Source organism: Falco cherrug, chromosome 19 (genome assembly GCF_023634085.1).
Source record: "Falco cherrug isolate bFalChe1 chromosome 19, bFalChe1.pri, whole genome shotgun sequence".
Taxonomy (NCBI): Eukaryota; Metazoa; Chordata; class Aves; order Falconiformes; family Falconidae; genus Falco; species Falco cherrug.
The window spans coordinates 2,292,126-2,313,980 of NC_073715.1; the positions used below are offsets into that span (position 1 = coordinate 2,292,126).

Consider the following 21,855-nt stretch of genomic DNA (forward strand, 5'->3'; position numbering starts at 1 on the left):
CCGCCCGGCCCGGCCCCCCCCCCGCCCCGGGGCCGCGTTGGACGCGCCCGCCCCCGGGCAACCCCCGCTCCCGGCGCGGGCCGGAGCGAACCACGGACAAGACGGAAGGGGGGCGGGGGGAAGGGGGGAAATCGGGACCCCCTGACGGCCCCGCAGGAGGGGGGCGGGGGTCTGGCCGAGCCTCCCCGGGGGGCCCACGGTGGGGATCCCCTCAGGGCTGAGGTGACCGAGCCCCCCCTCCGCCAAAGCGCAGAACAAAGACAGGATCCGCCACCTCGTTTTTGTAATTTTTATGTAGATATTTAACCCTACACCTTTATCAAACATATATGATGGATTCTAGCAACTAAAAAAAAAACAAAACAAAACAAATTTAAAATAAATCAAGTAAAATTCCAACTTCATATAAAAGCCGTCGGGGCGGCTGCGGGGCGGCCCTGGGCGGGGGGCAGCGCCCCGAGCCCCCCGTGGGCTCCGTCTGCGATCCGAGAGATGGAATTAAAAAGTGATTATTATATATACACACACGTAGAAAGTCAACAGTGTTCCCAGGGGAGAAACGAAACGGAAAAAACAAACAAACAAAAAAAACCCAACAAAAAAAAAAACCAAACAACAAACCCCAAAATAAACCAAAATCCAACCAACAGATGACGGGTGATGGAGGGGGGACAGGCTGGGGACCCCCCCTCACCGCCGGGAGCCAGAGTCCGGCCGGCCGCAGAGCATCATCGTAGGGTGAGTTTGTTCTTTTGATTTTTTTTTGCCTTTTTTTTTTTTTTTTTTTTAAACCTTTTTTTGGGGTTTTTTTGGTGGGTTTTGCCAGGGGGAGCGGCGACCTCGCTGCAGAGGAAGGCACAGGAGAGGTGGGGGGGGGTCTCTGCCACCGCTTGGACCCTTCACTCCTCCCTGCGGCAGCGGTTTGGTAATCGGCTAAAAAACAACATCCCAACAGCACGCTTCATCCTTCCCTTCTGATTGTTAGGGTTGGTTTCTTTTTTTTTTTTCCTTTTTCTTTTTTTTTTTTTCTTCAGATTTTTTTTTTTTTCCTTTTACCTTTCGAAACTACTGGAAGTTTTTATTTCAACAGCAACGCTTCTTCTTTCCATTAAAACTTTTTTTTTTTTTTTTCCCCCTAGTCTTGCACCAACTGGGTAGAAATAAACCGGGAGGAGGGGAAAAAAAAAAAAAAGAAAAGAAAAAAAAAAAGAAATCCAGACTATTTAATTTAGGAGAAGGTTATGGGGCTCTCAAAGGGAAAGAAAAAAAAAATATGGAAAAAAACATGTGAAAGCGCTACTCGCTGCTCTCCACAGCATCCGATGCCTTCGCTGGGGGCGTCTCCTTCAGTACCTGGGGGGGAAGAAGGGGCGTTTGGGGGTGAAGAAGGGGGACCCCCTCCCGAAGGGCGGCCGGGGCCGTTTCAGGCTATGGAAGGGGTCCCTGCTGACAAAGGGCTCTCGCGGCCTGAAGTCAGCGCGGGGGGTCCTGACCAGCACCCCGCCACGGCTCCCACCGTCCCTGTGAGCAGGGGGCCCCAGGCCACGGGGTGCCCCCAGCTGCTCCCGGGAGAGGGGGGGTCAGCCCCACGGCCTCGCGGGTGCGGGACAGGGGGGCTGCGGCGTGGTCCCGCTGCTGGGGCTGGGCCACCGGCTCCCGGGGTCCGGCGTGCACGGCGAAATGCTCTTTCATCGTCCCTTGGTGGATCGTACCGTGCTCCTTGGGGAAGGCGCCGGTGCCGTGCTCCACCGCCATGGGGGGCGGCGCGGGGAAGGGGACGCCGCCGTGCTCCCCGGCCGGCGGTGGCTGAGCGGGGAAGGGGACGCCGGCGTGCTCCCCTGGGACGGGGGGCGGCGGGGGGCGTGGGGAAGGGGACCCCGGCGTGCTCCACGGAGGGAGGCGGGGGGGACGCCGTGGGGCAGCGAGAGCGGAGCGGAGGATTCCTTCGAGAAGGGGTTGGTGTGATCCACCGACGGCATGCGGGGAGGGACCGAGTGATCCCTGGGGAACAGGCTGCCGTGGTCCTTGGGGGGGGCGGCCGGGGGGCCGGCAGGTGGACCCACCGGGTCACGCTGGAAGGGAGTCCCCGTGCTCGATGGGAGGCGGTGCGAGGGGCGGCGGTGGTGGCGGTGGCATGTGGTGCTCGAAAGCGGGGCTGAAGTTATTTGTTCGGAAGTTGTTGACGCTCTCCTGGAAGGGCGGCACGTGCTCCTTGTAGGGCGCCGGGAAGCCGCCCATGCCGGGCAACTCCGACGTGCCCGAGGGCCCGTTATCGAAGGCGCTCCCGCTGCTGCTCATCTCGAACCACCCCGCCGCCCGGCTCGCCTCTCGCCCGTGTCCTCTGTTGCCCTTGCCCAGGACGCGGATGGACTCCACGGTCTGGATGGGCTCTCCCGACATCCCCCTGCTCGAGGCGTTGTGGTAACCCAGCGTTTCGATGGGGGCCCCTTTCTCCTCGGTGCTGTCGGGTAAGTCCAAGCAGGAGGAGGAGACCCGGGTCTCGATGCGGTAATGCTCCTCCTGCGGCTGCGGTTCCCCCTTGGGCGCGCCGGCCGCACCGTGGCCAGACAGGCTCACCCCCTCGCCAGAGCTGCTTTTGGAGATCTGGCCAAAATGCTTCTCCTCGGAGGGCTTGCGGGAGGCGTTTTTGAGCATGTTCTTGAACTCGATGGTCGACGTGGCGGAAATGGAAGAACCCAAGGATTTCTCCACGCTGGCCGCGGGCGCTCTGCCGGCGGGGCTGGAGAGGGCGTTTTGAGAAGAGAAAAGCGAGCGGTGGGGAATCGAGTGGGGCGAGTCCGGGTATTGCTTCTGCGAGAGGCCAGAGTGCACCACCGATTTCGGTAAGTTGTTGTGATTGGAGTCCGGTGTGAAAAACACATCATTCTTGCTGGGCGAAGGGGAACCGTCCGAGGTGGAGTCGTTTCCCCTCAGGCCGTAGCTCCCGTACATCCCCGGAGACGCCGCCAGCGGGTCACAGCTCTCGCTCTGGTCAAGAATAGACCTCATTGACGGAGGGAAGGATGACTTCACGCCAAACTCCTGTGACCTCTGGCCGTAGCTGGACAGGACCGGCTGGTACTCCGCAGCTTCAGAGAGTTTACTCGATTTCAAGATAGACTTGGCTGGCTTCTTCTCCAGGTTTAGCATGGCCGACGGCGGCGGCCCAGAGTAATCGAAGTCGCGATAATCTTCGTCCTCTTGAAAAGATGTGTCCGGGTAAAACTTCTCCTGGGAGGAGTCCATTAAAGAGGAGGGCATCTCCATGCTGTCTGCAGACTGCTTGTAGAGGCCGGCCGGAGAGTCTCTGCCGAGGCCGAAGGGCCGGTAGGCGTGCACAGAACTGGAGAGTTCCTGGGAATAGCCGTCATCCCGGCTCTGCAGAGGCGACCTCGTGCTGCTGGGAGTAGAAGAACCAGGGCTCATGATTTTTGACAGCAGGGAGATGGTGTCAACGTTGCTCGACGTCGGCTTATCCATCATCTCATCCTGGGTGGGTGTCCCGCTTCGCTCGTCGCGCACCGGCGTTCCGTCCACATTGTCCATAGAAGTGCTGGTAGGACCACGCTGGAAGTCAGACGCGTGGCTTTCCGTTGCGATGCTGGACCCTAAGCTGCTGAGGATTGGAATATTCAAGTTCAGACCACTGAAGCCAGGATTTCCCTTCAAGAAATTGTGTATCTTCATCTCCAGGCTCGGAGAAGGGGGTTCCGATTCCAGCTTTGCTTTTGAAATTTCAGAGGATTGACCCAGTGAGGTTTCTGTTGGCAAAAGGGAAGAAGGACTGGGAGGGTGGGAACTGGAAAATCCCAGGGAATTGGTTGGCGGCTTAAAACTGGAGGTTGACAGCCCTGGGGTGTGTCCAACGGGAGCCTTATTAACCGAAGTTGAGGAAACCTCAGCGGTAGATGAGTTTGGAGAATAACCAAAACTTTTGGATATAAAGGACTGAGGATTGGAAGGAATATTCCTCCCCTTCACGCATGGAACAGTCGTGTTGGCGGGCGATGCTGAAGTGCTCTGCGACGCAGTTTCGCTTGACTGAACGGTATTTCCAGCCACACTCTGAAGTAAGGACGATAAGCCTGGAAAAAAGAACGCTGCGTTCAGATATTCAGGTAAGAGGCAACTCAACCTGAGCCGCTGTCAAGGTATTTGTACCGCAGATGTCGTTCCTTGAAACTACTTCCCGATTCAGCCTGGAAAGCGACTGGATTTTGCACCCGCTGAGGTGCAAACTTTTGCCAGAGGCTCAGATTGATCTACAAATATAAATTTCAACACGCGTCTGAGTGAGTCGGGTAATAACTCAGCCTGGCTTCATAGCCAGGCGTAAAAAACATCGCGCTACCAACCAGGGTTACACATGCAAGGTGCAGAAGCAGAAGTAGCACCTCTGGGCAGTTGGTCTGCTCTAAAAAAGCGCTCTCGGAAGCGCGGGGAAACCACAAAGCCCTCTCGGGTCTCCCGTCCTGTTCTGCGCCCTTCAACCAAGCGTTCTGGATGAGCGCCCTTCAGTCACGGCAAAAATGCGAAGACATACAGCAAAGTAAGTGAACTTGCTGATCCGTAACACGTGGGCTACCTGAGAAAAAGTCACCTTGCCACAGACGTAATACATTCCACATAAAAGTTTTTCATTTTCGCTTTAGGATAAGCACTGCAGCACGTTTCAGCGTGGCTACTGCCACCGAACACACAGTTAGCCATTCCCTCGCGACCCACTCTGGTACCTTGCAATGCTGGTGCGGTCTGAGTCTGGGTTTTGGAGAGAGCAGACAAAATACTTTCAGGAGTTATTTCAACTTTGGAGAGAATATTTGCTAACGGGTTGGAAGGAGCAGACTGAGTTCCCATGACAGGAGTCTTCAGGCCGCTAGTAAGAGCTGTTGGGCTGGTCGGGGTTCCTGGAGAAGGTCTCGAGGCGGGACTGACACCTAGGACAGAAGCACACACCACTCACGTAGGCTGCTTCGTTAAGCGAAGCTTTTTTTGGCTCAAGTTTTCCCCAGATACAACTGCAGCAGAGCTCCGAGCGTGAGAAAGGAGAGGCTCAGGAAGCCAACAGTCGTGTGTCGGAAAGACCGAGCCAGATCTTTTAAGCAGTAACTCATTTGTGTTTATTTTGAGACAATTAGGGCTTTCAGAGATTACAAAACAAGACTCCGTTGTTAGCTCCGTTAACCAAACCCCCGGGGCTGGCACTCCTTCAGCACTCACCTGTGTTTTTCATGACAGAAGTTAAACTGCTAAGGATGGAGCTGATCTTTGCCAGGTCCACGTTGGCCAGGTTGGGCAATGCAAGCGCTGGCGACGGAGGGATGGGCGCCGCCGCGCTCACTGCCTTTGGAGCCGGAGGGGTTGGTGGAGTCTGGGCAGGCGTTGTCACCGTCACTGAGGTTGTGCCCACCGCAGCGGTAGACGGCACCGCTTTGGGGACGCTTTCAGTCTTGACGGGTGCTGAAGCTGGAGGAGCCTGCTTCTCCTTCCTCTCTTCCACTGCACCGAGAGGGGGAGAAGAAGACCAGACCCGTCACTCTGCCCCCCCGAGAACTACACAGGGCACAGGATTTTCAACAGGATCCTCGTCATTAGGTGTGTTAGGTCCGATTCCCACAGGGTATGTAAGAACGTATCGGATGAGCAGTTTGGGAGACGGGAAAACCCGCAGCTAGGTTGGCATTTCCCTGTTTGAGTCAGGGGCCTGGAGCGGGAGACCAAAACCCCACGGCACCAATCCGTGACCCACCGAAGGCTCTGTGCACCCTCCGCCTCCCAGACAAGACCCCAAAGGGCTGTTTCATCCCCACAGAATTTCTACCAGACACTTTCTCTTGCTGCTCCCGCAGGACGTACCAATAATTTTAGACGTATCGTCCTCCACATCAGACAGCTCCATGTCTTCCACATCCCGATTATCCGTCACAGGCTCTGGAGATACCGTCTTGCGGCTTCCAACCACCGGAGACCGGGAGTTATCCTCCTCCCCCATGCCCTGAAAAGGGGACTCGGAGCCTGTCGGAGACGGGGCGTCCATACTCGGAGAAGGAACAGGAGACTCCTCTGGATCAGGAAGTGTTGCTTTCAGCTGGTCTAGCTTTTTCTTTAGATTGCTCACTCGATTAGCGAATGTTTTATAAGCCTAAGAAAGGACGGATATCGGAGTGAGTGTCTTTTATCGGAAGAGTGCATGCGTTAATCACTTCCCTAACGAAGCAGCACACAGCCTTAGAAGACCATTTCTGATTACCTGCAGTGAGAACTCTGCGGTAGGAACTCAGCTTTTCAGTGTGACTTGCAGAGCAACGACCACAAAAAAGGGGGAAGGTAAAACCTTCCACCGACTTAAATCAATTTTCATAAACCCCATTTTCCCGCCACGTTTTCTAACAAATATGCTGCCTGTTCAGTGTTTTTTTGGAAGGGCTGGGGGGAGGGGTTGGTTGTGTTTACAATGCTTTACTGAATTCTTTCTTTGTTCATCTAGTTCACTTATTGATCATCGTTGGCGCAGTTTCCAGAATTTCGGATTAGTTAGACTAACCGTCATTTTGCCCCCGTTTAAAAACCCAGAAGGGCTACGAAATTACAGCAACACACAAGAATTGAGCTTCTGAACCCACGGATTTTTTGTAGCGTCTTTTTTTTCTTGCCCAACACCTGAACTCCGCTCTCTTTTGACAACACTTGTACCACACTCATAACAAACTTCTTAATTTGGGAGTACAGAGATGCGTTTTCCAGCCTCCGAGATGCTTAGCGAACACAGGCAGACATCGGTCTGTGTGAGGAGGATTGAGGAAGCGCGTACTTACATTTGCTACCACCTTGACTTCCTTATACTGCGCTTCATAAAATATACCAGCGTTCTCCAGGGCTTCGGTGAGAGAGGGGCCATTTTTCACTTGCTTGTCTAAGCCATTTACAAATTCTTCCAGCTTTGAACTTGCTTCTTCAAACTCCTTGGAGAACTTCTTTCCTCCTGTTTTATCTGCAAGGAGATTAATGGAAAATCAGCTCTCGGAAGCATGCCCTTGACAGCAGCAACTGGGAAGTTCAGACAACAGAGACCGCACCGTGCTGCATGCTCCCCAGATCACCCCGTCCATCCATCATTATCCATATAAAAAAAAAAAAAAAAAAAAAAAAAAAAAAAAAAAGAGGCCAAGTCACCAGCAGTCCATATTGTTTATCAACTAGTTATTAGTGATAAGTAAGTTCAAGACAAGGCAGCGTAAAATTTTACTCTTTTAAAGTAAAGTGTAAATTTTTCCTCTTTACAGGGAGAGTACTTTCATTTTGGAAGGGACAAAAATCCCGAGTTTTATTTTTCCTTCGTTACCATATTCCCAGGGCTCCTAACATCCTATCATTGGGGTTCATGACACCCACAAATTACCGCGACTGCGAACGATCATTTCCAAATCACGGATTACCAAGCACAGCTAAATCTACCTGCAGTTTTACAATTAAATTTCCTGTTAATACAGCTCAACATAACCCCATTCGTTTGCCCCCAATACTTGCTATTGGACTCGTAATTGGCATTATCAAACTGCAGCCACCGGCAGCTGCCTTAACTTGAAATACTAAATCTGAAATTATTTAAGGGGCTCTGAAGACGTTAAGAACAATGTAAATTTTAGTGACACAGGAGGGCGTGTTTAAATATTTCAAAAGAGGTCACTTCGGCTTTGTTTGAGCTCTGTATCTGCAGGTTTCTATGAACAGGTTCAAATTAACAAAGTTTTTAGGCTCCTGCTCGGTGGTTATTAACTGCACTGAAATTTTGGTATTTTACAGACCCAGTTTACTTTTCTAGTTTACATTTCTAGTCTGAGGCTCAACAGAACCAAGGGGCTCCTACAACTGTATTTGCCCCCCTTAATTACATTGGGTTTTGTATGTTATACACCGTCTTTACCTTTTAAACATTTAAGTGTCTCAGTGCTGCAGACGTCCACTCTCATAGTGGAAAGCTGTTTCTCTTTCAGTTCTATCTGGTCTTCCGAGCGCTTGTATAATAGCAATTCTTCAATAAGAGACTGTGGCTGGGGGGGGTGGGAAATCAAACAAGAAAAGCATCCTCATCACATTCCACGGAAGAGAAACCCCGCTGCACAGAGCCAACAGCACAGTCCTGCTTCAGTGACAAACAACTCGCCGGTTCAAGACCATTTCCAAACGAGAGCTAACACAGAAACGAACCGTGCCAGTCTCTGGATTTTTAACCTCAAGTCAAACAGATCGGCAGATCCGGGCTCAGGCAGGGGCTGTAATTCTACAGGACTCCTGGCTGTGATGGTTTGGAGTAGGAACAGGCCTTTTTTATTTTCTTTTGTAAACTCCACCAGTGCCCGTGCATTACATTAACACACCACGCTCCTTCAGGCGATCGAATTTAGATAAATTTCTTGCCACCAACTCCTCAGCCACCTTAAAACTACCCCTTCACTGGGACAAGCTGACAAGCTCGGTCAGCACCGTCGGTGACGGCCAGCCTAAGCGCCTGGGGATTTTAAGCAGCTCCCGAGACAGCAAACTGCTTGTGCTGGCTCCGGCTGAGCCCCACAGCAACCTCCTCGGGCTGTGCTGCCATGGGGAGCTAGAAAGGTGCTGGGAACACACCAGCGTGTTGATCTACAGCTGAGCAGGGCTCACACAGCATCAAGGCTGTCTCTCCAACCTCTCCCCACCACCAGGCTGGGAGTGGGCAAGACCCTGGAAGGGGACACGGCCAGGACAGGGGACCCAAGGTGGCCAGTGGGATATTCCACACCATACGGCATCTGCTCGGATAGAAAAGCGAAGAGAATGGAGGAGGAAGGGGGGACATTCGTTATTTACTCAGTTTACCTTCCAGAACAACCGCTATGCCTGAAGCCCTGCTTCCTGGGACGTGGCTGAACATAAACTGCCTTTACCTTGACCCACAAGGCTGTGGGGTTTTCCTTCTTATTTCCCCCCCCGCCCCCCCCGTTTTGCTGAGGAGATGAGTGATGGAGCGGCTTGGTGGGCACCCAGCCCCCAGCCAAGGTCAACCCACCACACTGCCCTCCCGTATGAGGTTACCCCAAATGAAAACTGGTACAGGGGGCCTCTGCACTGCTCCGAATGTTTGCCAGCCGCCTTCCTGTCCCTAACAGCGCGCAGAAGGGGTGGCAGCCCTACCAAAACTCACAGCTGAAACGCCTAGCAGGCGTTATATGCCAAGGAACATAAAGACAGCGAACACTAGAGCTTCCCATCAAGCTTATGCTGCTGGTGGACACAAGCGACACAAAAGCTACAGCCCAAGGATGGAGGTTAGTGCAACAGAGTATTTCCACTCGCAGACTTACTCTGAATTCAGCAACAATCTTGGACTTCAAAGCAGCTTTCGGGTTTGTGGATGCTGTTGGAATAAAAAAAATAAAAAATAAAAAAATTTATAAAGAACCCAAGGAACTGCAGCCCAACTAAAAGTAAGTCACCGAGATATTTTAAGACAATTCAACGAAAAGACTCGCAGGCTGTTGTCACCCATCACATTTTCCCCTCCACACAGATGTCCCTCAGTGCTCTGGCTTTCCGTTAGCTAATCGGGCCACTGCCACATGCAGCTAGATCGAGACTGAGGTTCAATAAATTATACTATCGCCTTTCAATTAATTTTTTTAATATGCTATAAAAATTTACTGTGCATGCCTTTTCCAGCTCTACCTTTGGGAAGACAAGTCCCTGCAAGGGCTGATCCAACAGCCTCATTTGATGAGTTTATACCTCTCCGTAAGGAAGGTAATATTATTTCTTAAGTGCCAGACTTCAGAGCTGACACGCAAAGCCCAGCATTTCCTTCGGACAAGGTCTCCCTTTGGCACCCACTAGGCCTAACCATGCTCTCAACCTTAAAAACCTCTTACACCTCTATTCTGGCAGGGGGAACGAATCCCTCTGTCAAGAGATTAATCCATTGGTTTCTGGACAGAACAGGAGAAACATCTGATAAGAGGCGAAACGCTAAACCCTTCATCCGTGCTGAATATAGCACATTTTTGTTTGGGAAGGCAGCTTGTGATGTTAAGGGCAGTTATAAATGCTTCCAAACTCTTTTGTTAACCTTCTGATCTCAGCACTCGTACGGGTGGGCGCATGCCGCGGCTTACACCTAACGTTCCACCATCTCGCTTTACAGACCATTCAAGGCTTTAGCGGATAATGAGATTAGGAAGATTGGCATATTATAAACGCATTTCCTGCTAGACTGCGCTGCCGGTACTGTCGGATGCCAAAGTTCATTATCTGCACTGCCAGCTTCCAGTTTTCCTTTATCCTAGCACCTAGTTTGCTGCTGAAGGCATGTTCCCGAGCACGAAGGTAGTGTCCACCTCCTGCTGCCAAAGCACACGGTTCTGTCTGTCTTCTCTCCATCTCTCAATAGTCTAACGCCAGTTTCAAAGAGGTTCCACCAGCTCTTTCCTCTACTTTCATAACCTCTGCTCTCATAAAGATTTTATTTTTTTTTTCTTACTTCATTCCTTTTAAAAGTGGTTCTCTAGCAACAACTCCTTGGTGCTTTACAGATTAAGTCTGTAAGGAGCTTTACAAGCCTGGAAGATGCATGCTGGCTCATGTTTTAGTCCAGGTACTTTGCCCAGTTTGGGCTAGCCTTTCTTCTGTTCCTCAAGAAGGCAATTTCTATATTAGTTCAGAGAGTTCACATTGTTTCCTTACTTTGTGATTTCTTCCACGGCTTATTCGGTTGTTTGTTCAGGGTTTCTTTCAGCTGCTTCTGAGTTTTGAAAGTGGTACCTGGAAAACATTTCATTTTTTGCAGTCTGGCATTATGGGATTCCTTTTAAGAATCTGGTTTTTGGTGCCATACGGTTGCACGGTAAAAGAGTGAACAGAAATTTGTTTTAAAATACCTAGACCAACTTCCTTAGATGAGCTGCTGGATGCCCAAGAGAACCTAAGTTTACTCAGGAATACAGCAACCTGTGGGATGGTCTTCCATTTTTAAATCAAGTTTCTGTTTGCCCTTACGCTGAGACAAGTTCAAAAATCACAGTCACGGCCAGGGTAAAAAGGAAAAACACGAGGCATCTAGAACTAAAACTGTACCACTCGGCTCTTTAAGGGAGGCTTTCATGAAATCAGCATTCAACAGGCAAGTAATGCAAGTCGGGAAAATAGCCACAATATCTAATTTACAAGGAATCCGAAATATTGTTTTCAAGTTACAATAAAAATAAGAGATTTCAGAACGTACGCATCAACTTCACTTCTCAACATGCAATGCCCAGCTAAAGCCTTTTCTCATGCCAAAGCCCGCACACCGTGTTTCTCCTGCCATGACGACTGGCTCTCAAAACCACACGTGAGGATTTCCTGAAGCACCTTTAGCTCTCAGCGACGTACCCAAGGAAAGCCGAAACGTGGACCAATTTCCTTCGAGTATTTGAGTATCGGCTAATTTCTGGTTTTTTACCTGACTACGCATGTTCCCAGTTAATGTTCGCCGTTTCAGCTTTTAAGGAGAGTTCTTTCCTAAGTACTTGAGAACACTTCACCCTCCGGCTTTGCTTCCAGCCTCTTTCCTCCACCACAAATATTATTAGGAAAACCAGCTTATTGCTAATACAGCCTCAAAGGTAGAGCCAGGGACACAGGCACTCTACCAGGGCACCGTGTTCCCGACTTGTAGGATCACTTTTACCTTCACGTTCTCTTTACTCTCAAGCTGGAACAATTCCAGCTTACGTGAAAGGATTCAGAGCTGTTTTTAGAAAGGTACAACCCCCCCCACTCCCACCCTGTGAAGCAGGTGGATTCAGTGCTGCTCACATACGACACCTCGCTGCTGTAAAGCCTGCGCTAGGTACAAACGCCGAGAAAACGGATACACACAATAAACTCCTCTCACTCGGCGATTCCAGACGTTTTCTTTAACCTCACGCGTTAAGTTTGTAAGGTAAGAAGTGCAAAGGGCAACTAACTTACTCAGAGCTTCTTTTAGGGCCAAAATGGTTTCCTCGGGGTACACATTCCTGTCCTCCCAGATTTTGAAGATTCTTTCGATAGATTTGGAAACGGATGGATCCCTGAAAAAGAAGAGCGTAGCGGGTTTGCTTTGCCCCCACATTGTAATTTCTTGCAATTCTAGGATAGATAATAATGTAAATAATGTAAATAATGACGTGTTTAAATCAAAACTTTAAAAGACCCTTCAGACTTGCAAAAGGTCCCAGGGAGACCGAGGCAGCAAGTCCACACTTGGAGTTAGGCAAACACACACTTCTGTACCATAACAGATCAGGACCCTTTTTGGGGTAAAACCAGGAGGTTTCAGAGCGGTACAAACGCCAATAGGATTTTCCCTGAAGCCTTTCTTCAGGGGGGAAAAGAATTTGTTACTCTTCCAAAGCAGCCTTCTAATAATTGTAACGGCTGATGCTTTAAAATTGTTGTAACCTGGGATTTGAGTGGCACGTTGCGGGGATTTCCGTCGCAGGAACCAGTGGAGGACGAGCGTTACAAGAAGCAGAGCGAGTACAGCAGTGACCCGACCCGAGCTGGCTTTGGTGCCCAGTAACTCCACGCCACACACACCTCTCCAGCTCTGGGCGACCATGCGAGCCTGAACCCTGCCAACAACCAGAAGCGACTGGCCCAGAGGACTCGAGCTCAGATTAATAAACTCTTAATTGGAAAGCAGAGCTGCCACCACCGCTGCCAGCAGGACCTGGGCGGCAGCTGGCACCACGGCACGGCTCCAAGCCCAGAGGTGAAGGGGCTGCTCCGCACCCTCAGGTGGTGGGTGCTCTGCCAGACAGAGCTGTGGAAGGAACAGCTTCACCCCTTCGACGTCAAGCCCTGCTGCGTTTGCCTTCCAGCTCAGCACCTGAAGAGCGAGCGATGCGTTTTCTGGCCAGTTTTCCTGCTTTTTAAACCATCTGGAAGGCGGCCGGTGGCTGAGACTCTGCTATGGAGCAACAGTGCCGTCCCTGGCCAGGCAAAGCTTTGCACAGGGACGGACAGAAGGACAGCGCCTGCCAGCGCAGCGAGGTGCGCGTGGAATTTGCAAAAAAAAAACCTTCCATCGGGGTCCGTAAAGGGTAAAGGCTAGTCAAGTCACACTGCCACGGTACACAAACAGTGGAACTCGGAAGCAGCAAGCTGGGAGAACTTTTATCCATTTAATCATTCCTGAATCCATGACTCCAACATCTGGAATCAAGAGCAGGCTTGGTAAAGCCTGCTGAGGCCACCAATGGAATGGGAACACGCACTTCTGGCTGTAGCTTTTCCTTCTCTTTTTTGCTTTGCTAGCTGATACTCCCAGCATTTTTTCTCCCTCCTCCTCATTGTTGGCATCTATTAATGGTATTTTCAACTTTCTCTTCTGGCAAATTACATTTAACTATAAGCTAACAAGCAGTCCAACTTAAACCTTTTCCCTGCCTCACGCCACGTTCAACAATTTGCTGCTTCAAACCGTTCCAAAGACACACAACACAAACCAGTCACATCATGTCAGCTTTGTCTTTTTACCATGTCCTGCCCCTGACAGATCATCTGGTTTGAGGAAGATTCAGAAACCAAACCAGAGGGCAGTGAGGCACCCAGCGGTAACGACAGGACGGGGCTCACCCCACCTGGCCACCTGCCAGCGCAAGATCTTTTTCTCCCACGCTACTCTCATAAATTAAAGTCTCCGACTTCCAGCGGAGCGCTAAGCCACCTTTGAAAGCGCATTACCTTGAAGTAACGCTTCAGCGATGGGTACAGCAGCACAGGAGACAGAGAGAAGTTCGCAGAAGCCAGGCAGGGTTTAGACTGGCATCTGCAATGCTTGTTCTCTTGGTGGTCGACCACAGACAGATCCCTGGAGGCCACAAAAACCTCCTCCTCCTCCTCTTCCTCCCTGTCTTGTTGTACCGCACCGTGATGCGAGTGCTCCCCCAGGTCTGCACCATTCGCCCCCAGCAGCAGCACAAGCCACCGGTGCCCACACGCAAGGGGAGGGCAGAGCTACGGGGCACGCACACAATGGTGCAAGACTTGCCCCTCACACCACTTCACATGATAATTTATACTCCAATGAGACCCCCACGCAAATTAAAAGCCAGCTCTGTGCCCGTTCTAGCACCCTCCTCATAGAGAAGCTCAAACCCACGCAGTCGCTCGAACAAAATCCTTGATTTTTTTCTGATGTTTCTAGACTTTGAGATGTTAGAAGAAAAAAAAAAAAAAAATCACATTTCTGAGACATTCAACCTTCCAAACCACAGTTACTTACTTCACCAACGAAGCAGCTTCAGGAAGCACTTCTGCAAACGTATCACGAAAGACAATTGCATTTTTTCTCTTGCAGTTCTGTATGACGTCATTGGCCAAGTAAAAAAGGTTCAGACGATGAGGAAAGGCAGCTAAAGACAAAAAGAAAATTCAGATTCGTCATCAAGCAGAAGTAGTCACGTCAGCTGTGTTTTGACAACAACATTTAAGTGCCTGGTTTTAGAATTTTTTTCAGCATTTCCAGCATGTACAAGGGCCAGTCCAACAGTCAGAACTGGGGGCTGGAGATGAAATCCCATTTACAAATAATTTCCACATCTTCCCAAAACCTGCGTGTTTGGCAACCTCAAGCATCGACTCTGTCTCGAGCTTAGAAAGGACGCAAAAATCCATTGACCCTGCGCTGGATCTATCATCCCCACGCAGCGAAAGGAACCGTATTAGCTAGAAAGATCAGCATCGCCTGTGGTTAAAAGGTCAAACGCAAAATGGCACAAACTTCTGCACGGAGCAAAAACCCAACCACTCCAGAGTGTGCGTATGGTCCTCTCTCTGGAGCTCCAGCATCACCCCGCTTGGCTACTGCTTCAGTGCAGCTTCCTGTTTAATAATGTAGTGGACATTTATTCATATTTTTTAAGAACAATCATGTATAAGTCTCCCTTTTTTTTAAGCTCTCACAGCTTAAAACGGTCTCGAAGATTTGCAGCTTTATTGGGGAGGTTTTACCAGTGTCCGTAGCTGTCCAGAGGACACTTACTACAGACAGGGAGACACCTTCTCCACATCCCTTTAAATGCCTCCTATTAATAAACCAATGCTTATTAATGTATTTAATAAGCGCTGCTGATTCCTTGGACGCGGCTGCCTGGATGGCCCTTTCCCGACGTGCGATTTAATGCTAGCCAGGCACCAGCTTTTGTGTGGCACACAAAGGACCCCGGATCTGCGTCCCTTCTCCTCCAGGGATCGATTTCTCCAAAAACCACCTCCCTCGTCCCTGCCGAGCCGGCACTGACCTTCGCACCCAGCCCTCCCCCCCGCGGCTCTACTCCGAACGCATCCACACCAAATGTGCCTCTGAGCTTCCTATATTCGGCTCCAAATTTAATTATTTCATCAAACCTCTCCTTCAGTTGGCCAGGAACAGCACTTGTAGTGCAGTAAGCGCAGCCACATGCTAATTAGCTTCTTCACTTAATTTAACGATACAACACAAGGATTTAAATATAGGAATGGTGACAATAGATGGATTTCTTTCACATGCCCGTGGGCTCTAGCAGGCTCCCATCTTCCCCATGTTACACCCCCCCGCTGGCTGTACCCAGGCTGCATTAGCAATCAGATTTTTTAGCTACAAATCCCTTAATTCTCTATCCCGCTTCATTTTCCAATTGTCCCTACCTTGGCAGAGCCTCTTCCCACTGCTGCACCTTGCAGCTCTCCTGGTCTCTGAGTCTCCTGCTGGGAAGCTCTGAGCATGATCCCTGGTCCAGTGCCCTTGGTGGGAGCTTACCCCTTACCAACACCGCTCCTGCGCTGGCAACCTGTCGCAGAAAAACTCCAAACCACCCACCACAGCGACTCCATCGCTGGCAGCTGCGTGCTCCCCTCCTGCTCAAAGCCAGCCAGAAATAAAGCCAGGATTTTCACAGAACTCATTGGCGCCTCAGCCTGCGCCTAAGGAAAAGCCACTACACGAGTATTTTCCAGCCAACAATAAGCTCACACGCTTTTATTGGACACTAATTGTTAAATATTGCCTCCCTCTTTTCTAACATCCCTCTCCGATGCAGAGAAGAGGGGTCAGTGGCCACCGACTGACTCCTGGCAAGGAGCCCACAAAAGCAGGATGGTAGCCACAGAAATACAGGGTTAGTTCTTTTTTTGCCTACTGAATGCAATTATTACTTGTTATAAAACAGAGGATCCCTGCTCACGAACGACGCTGCATGCTCACGTCTGGGAAGCCGAGCATGAGACGCCGGTGTTTTCCGGGACTCCTCTCGACAGGAGACTCTCGTCCCTGCTCTCACACACCTGTCCTGCAGAAGGCCTCCGTCCTGGCCAAGGGATCGGCACCAAGCAAGCAGCCCTGGGTCCAGCACCCGCCTGGCAGAGGAGTCCCAGCAGGCAGCGAGCCTGCTTGAAAAGCTGATGCCAGAACATTTTGACTGCACGAGCTCTACACCGACCTGCCGATACCAAGGGCTGATTTTGCGAGTCGTTTGTTGGAAATGAAGATCTTTCACAGAAGGCAGCCTCTTTGGAGAAACAAAACTGAGGCTTGGTCCGGTTTGATTGTCAAATCTTCAACAGGTTGAAGCCTCCCTGAGCCACCACCCCCCCACCCCCCCCAGCAGCACTGATTCTTCTTGCTCACTGCTGGTACCCGCTGAGTGTCACTACAAACCCGTGCGTGAGCAAGAAGCATCGTCAGGCCCTAAACCCAGGGCAGGCACAGCACGGCAGGTCAAGGAGACAGACAGCCAGCCCCCTGGACTTCCCTCATCCTCATGGCCCCAGCCCGCAGTGGCCACCGGTGTGAGCCCCAAACCAGGCATCACACAGCTGCTGCCTCCACCAGCACCGCAGACCGCTTCTCACCCCTGACTTTGCTACTCGTGTATTTTCCAGCTATTTTTTTGGCTGAGGGTATGTTTCATCTTTCCCACCAGGCTACTCCAACACTGTTCTGGCAGCTGCCATGTCAAGGAGCCTCAACTCCCATGTCCCAGACTAGGCTTTTATAGCAACAAACAAAACAAGCACAAAGATTCATTAGCAGAAACTGTTATTTACAATCTTCACGCTAAACACGCTTACACAGCAGATAGGGGTTTGTTTGTCTGAGTGAGAAGCAGGGTGAGGAGCATTCTGCTCTGCCCGGAGGGCTGGAAATCCAGCCGGAGCAGAGCTGCACTCCCCTGGCTTCCCAAAACAATTTGGAGTCAGCTTTCCCCAAAACACCAGCCTCAATAACCTATCAGGTCATCATCCCATCAAAATGGGTTTTCTGCAATTTAATTAAAGCCCAGCACTCCACTGCTAATTCACCCGCTTGTCACTGGATGCTCTTTCTATCCCGACACTGTTATTCACCAGCAGAGAGAGCGCTGATTCCAGATCTACGACACAATGCAAAATAGATCTTGAAGATATATAAACCTTTGATTTAAACGATTCACCGTATACACAGCATTCAGAAATCCAGAGCCAAGTTCAATACAAATGCCCAACACGTGGAGCACAGCTCACACCATCACCTCTGCCACGGTTTCCACAAGGGTGAATACAGACCTCAGCCAAGGCAGAATTAATTTTAATTTAGCTCCTCAATTTAGAGCTAATATTTATAAAACAAGATTCACCCAACTTGCACAGTAGGAAAACTCCCTGCTAGACCAATACCTAGGCTAAGGACAAGCTGCATGAAAAAAGCCGAGCACCCTTGGGTCCAAGATGCACTTTGTACAAGGGGTTCCAAACACATTATGCAACTGGCCGTATCCGATGGGTGAACGGCTTCTTAATTACTCTTGGACTGTCTTGGCTTAAACCGGAGAGGAAATACAGGCAAGAAACAGGAAATTTTATAACAGCCCATCCCAGCTTTTTGCTCGGCTCCAGGACAGCCGCCTGCTCCACCGACCGGCATCCCAGGGCAGCTGGCGCACCGTGTGTCCGATGCAACTCACACTTAAAGAGCTGCTCGTGTGGACACAGAGATGAAGAGCTCTGGGTCCACAACAAACTTCTCAGAGGTAAAGTTACGGCAGCATTACCTCACAGAAACATTCACATCGTGAAACTCTGGGCCAATAACCGCAGCTGTGACCGGCTGATGCTCAGGACAAGCTTTGACCCAGGAAGGGAGATGCTCATGCCATCCACAACTTACTTAAATAACAGCACTCAGGTTTGGGTTTGGTTTTTTTCCTCTGAAAGGACCCAATTCTTTATCCAAGTAGCCACATACCCCTTCGGTTAAATTGGACATTTCACATCAGCTGAAACAAATATCTAACACCGAAGTGTAGAAAAATCCATCAAGATATGGGAAAATGCAGATGCTAGGAAATACCCGCAGCAAAATGCAGCCGTTTCCCCCCAGAAGTGCGCATGGGGAGAGTGACTGACCACCCTCTGGGGTGGGAGCACCCACGAGACCACCAGTGCTCAGGCAAAATCCCTCCACAGCCCGAGGCAGGAGCACTGACCGCCCCACAGGCCAGCCCAACGCCTACTCCCCCTGATTTATAGAGGACAAAGAATCAAAAGGCTAATTTTTTTCCCCGCGCTTGACATTTTCTATAAACCTCCTGCAAGAAACTGCCCTCAACCCAACACTGACATCGCTGGAGAGACGCTGGGCTGGAGCTGCCCCACTCAGGGGTTTCACACTGAACAGAGATGGGCATCTAAGAGAGACAACAGCAATTCTCCCCCAGCTTGAACGCAGGTGCCTTCATCTTCACCCGGACACAGCGCTGAGATACAGCCCTTGATCCCACCACACCAATCCTTCACAAGGAGCTCCCTGGAAAAAGCAGCTTTTATGCATTCTTAGCAGCTTTAGAGTTAAAATATTCAAAAGTTGGGAAAGGAACCCAAAAGCAAGCTGTACTCGCTGCTGTTACACTGAAGTAACACTGAAGTCTTTTGGTTAGGAGTACGAGTTGCCGCTGTGTGAGAGGCTGCAAGGTCCTTGGGGCAGAGAATGAAACGTACCATGAAGGGAAAAGCAGGAGAAAAAAACCCAAAAAAAACACGAAGTGGGAAGTAACCAAATAATCAGAGGTCAGGGCACAGCAGTATCACAACTGCTGCCCAGGGCTGCTTTAGCTGGTACCTCAGAGAAGATGCTTAAGAAGAAACTGGGACAAACACGAGGGGTGTTGAGGGGAGATCCTCACGAGGGCTGGGCAAGGAAAGCCCTGAAAGCTCTTGTGCCAAAATAAAACAAAAAGTCCAGGCTGGTACCAGGGGCTGAGGAGCAGGAGCAGGGTGCCCCGCAGGGAGCAGTTCCTGCAGGGCAGGAATGGAGCATCAGGGGCCCCGCAAGCGGGAACGAACACGTTACTTTTGATGAGCTTGGGAAGGAGGGAAGGAGTCATGGAAGACTGCAAGGAAGAAGGAAGGGGCAGTGCCAAAGCAGCATCTCTGGAAGCTCAGCTGCCTTGGCCAGGAGCTGAAAGATGAATGTCAGCCACGGAAAAGCGGCAGGAGTCCAGGGAAGAGTCTCAGCTCCACAGGCCAGCGGGAGGGGAGCTGCAGGACGACAAACATGGGGGAGTCACGCTGGCACAAAGGCTCAAGCAGCCAGGCACAGCGAGGACCTGCCCCGAGGTACAGGCAGGGAACGAGGAGCTGCGTCGCGTTGAGCCTGACCTACAGCAAAAACGTTCACCAAAATCCTAGAGAGGAGCCCAAACAGCAGCTGTGACAAGAGACGCCAAGTCCTGAGGAGTCTGTATGTCCCAAGGAGAGACAGGAGATGGATTTTGTTCGGAGGGGGTGTGCTCAGAGCGAGAGAGAGAGAAGAGGACCGAGGACGGTCCCACAGGACCCCCGTGGTGACAAGGGCTGTCAGAGGGATGAGGATTTCCAGGAGAGGTGGGGAACGACAGCGAGGCAGGATGGACCAAGGCCAGCTTCCCCTCACCAGCAGGTCGGTATGGACCAGAAAACAACAGACCTCAGGCTCTTACCTTGCTCTGTTTAATCACGCAGCATACGGACCAACAAAAATGCAAATCAAAATTTGGGGGAAGAGGGCCCTGCGCATTTTGCAGAAGGGCCTCAACACAGAAAACCAACTATCCCCAAACTTCACAAAATGTTTATGACAAACTGGAGTGATGCCTTGGGATAGGAACGTTATCTTTGCGTTAACGCAAAGCTTACTCCAGCTCCTGCGACAACAAGCAAAACCTTCACATAGCAGCGAGACGGCACAGATAAAGCCGCTTTATTTGGACTCATGAAAACATTAACTTTCCCACTTGCAGATCACCGCCGCATCACCTGCGGGCACTCGCCAAATCCAAGTGTTGGCACCCAACGCTTATCCGCACCCACAACAGGCCCGTGGAAGCGGGCAGTGATGGTCCCTTACCCCCACAATGCTGAAGGCATCCTTCCCACCCCAGCTCTCAAAATAACGTTTTGGAAGATCCCGGGCAAGCAGACCCAGAATTCAGGAAGCTGAAGGTGCCACCATTCAGGTGCAGACACGCGATTTGTGTTTTTCTAAGCGTGACAAGGTGATGCCAAGCAGAAACCCTGCCCAGGGGCCCCGCAGCACCGACAGGAGCGAACCCAGACGCCCAGATTTCACGGCGCTGCCTGACGCCGGGTCCGAAGCCTCTGGTACGGCCGTGTAAGCTGCCCCGCACCACCCTCCCCACTGCGGACCCCCCAGCCTGCAGCCCCCCGCACGGCCCTCACCCCGACGGGCACCGGGAGCAGCGGGCCGAGGCTCCAGGGGGGTGGGCGACCACCCCCCCAGCGCAAGGGGCGGCCCCTCCAGCCGCACAGCCCACGGGCCCCCCTCCGGGGAGGTGGGCGACCCCCCGCCGCACAACCCCCGGGCCCGGCCACCCCCCACCCCCCCCGCCGCCGGCGCCCCGCACTCACAGCGGCGCAGCCACTTCATCCAGTGGTAGACGATGGTGCTGTGGTGCCGCTTGTTCTCCAGGCACCAGGAGGAGAGGCCCTGGATGGACTCCATCGTGTTGGTCACCGCCTGCAGCTTCCTGTCGAGCGAGGCCTCCAGCGCGCCGGCCGACGAGGAGGAGGCGGCGGCCGAGGAGGAGGAGGAGGAGGCCCGGCCGCCGCCTCCGCCGCCCGCCGCCATCTTCCCGCCCTGCTCGCCCAACCGGGCCGCACGGACGGCGGCGGCGCGGCGCTCCCCGCTCCGCTCTGGGCCCGGCGGGGCCCGGGCGGCGGCGCCTCAGGAGGCGGCGGGGCCCGCGGCGGCCGGCTGGGGAGCGCGGCGGCCCGCTGCGCCGGGCCTGAGGAGAGGCGGCGGGCGACGGCGCCGCCCCGAGGGCGATCGTGCAGCCGCGGCCCGTAAGGCCCCGTCCCGCTTAGCCCCGGGTGACGGCTGGGAGCGGCGGCGGCGGCGCGGTCACCGGCCGGCCCCCCCCGCACGCAGCGCCCGCCCCCCCGCCGCCATTTTGTGCCGGGCTCCCTCACACGGGCCGCCGCGGCGCTGCCCCCCCCCGCCCCTCCGCGCCTGCGCCGCCGCCTCAGCGCGCACGCGCCCGCCCGCCCCGCCGCGCCTGCGCCGCGCCCCGCCCCTCTGCGCGCGCCCCCGCCGCGCAAGATGGCGGCCGCCCCCGGCTGGGAGCGCGGCCTGAGGGCTTGGTAACGGCAACCGCGCTGGAAAACAGCGCCCGGCCTCAAATAAATCCAACTGGTGGTACATAAGGGAAGGGGAGGCGGCTCCTGCCACCGCCAGACCCCCGCGGGCGGCCTGCGCCCCCCCCCCCCCCCGTTCCCTCACAGCCCCCCCTCACACACACCCCCACCCACCCCATTTCCACAGCCAAGAAACAACGCGGGGGCAGG

The 21,855-nt window shown here is 52.5% G+C and overlaps 1 protein-coding gene across 1 annotated transcript; it reads right to left on the bottom strand.

Moving 5' to 3' along the window:
• Nucleotides 1–275: 275 nt before the first annotated feature.
• On the bottom strand, nt 276–21,498 carry RPRD2 (regulation of nuclear pre-mRNA domain containing 2). The gene is given in 16 exon segments (XM_055696951.1): nt 276–1,430; nt 1,433–1,577; nt 1,579–1,860; nt 1,862–1,906; nt 1,908–2,087; nt 2,089–4,085; nt 4,734–4,937; nt 5,221–5,499; nt 5,857–6,142; nt 6,816–6,991; nt 7,925–8,051; nt 9,342–9,394; nt 10,714–10,791; nt 11,983–12,083; nt 14,282–14,411; nt 20,920–21,498. Coding segments are annotated over 16 exon segments (4,437 nt in total). The 5' UTR covers nt 21,140–21,498; the 3' UTR covers nt 276–1,296.
• Nucleotides 21,499–21,855: the final 357 nt, after the last annotated feature.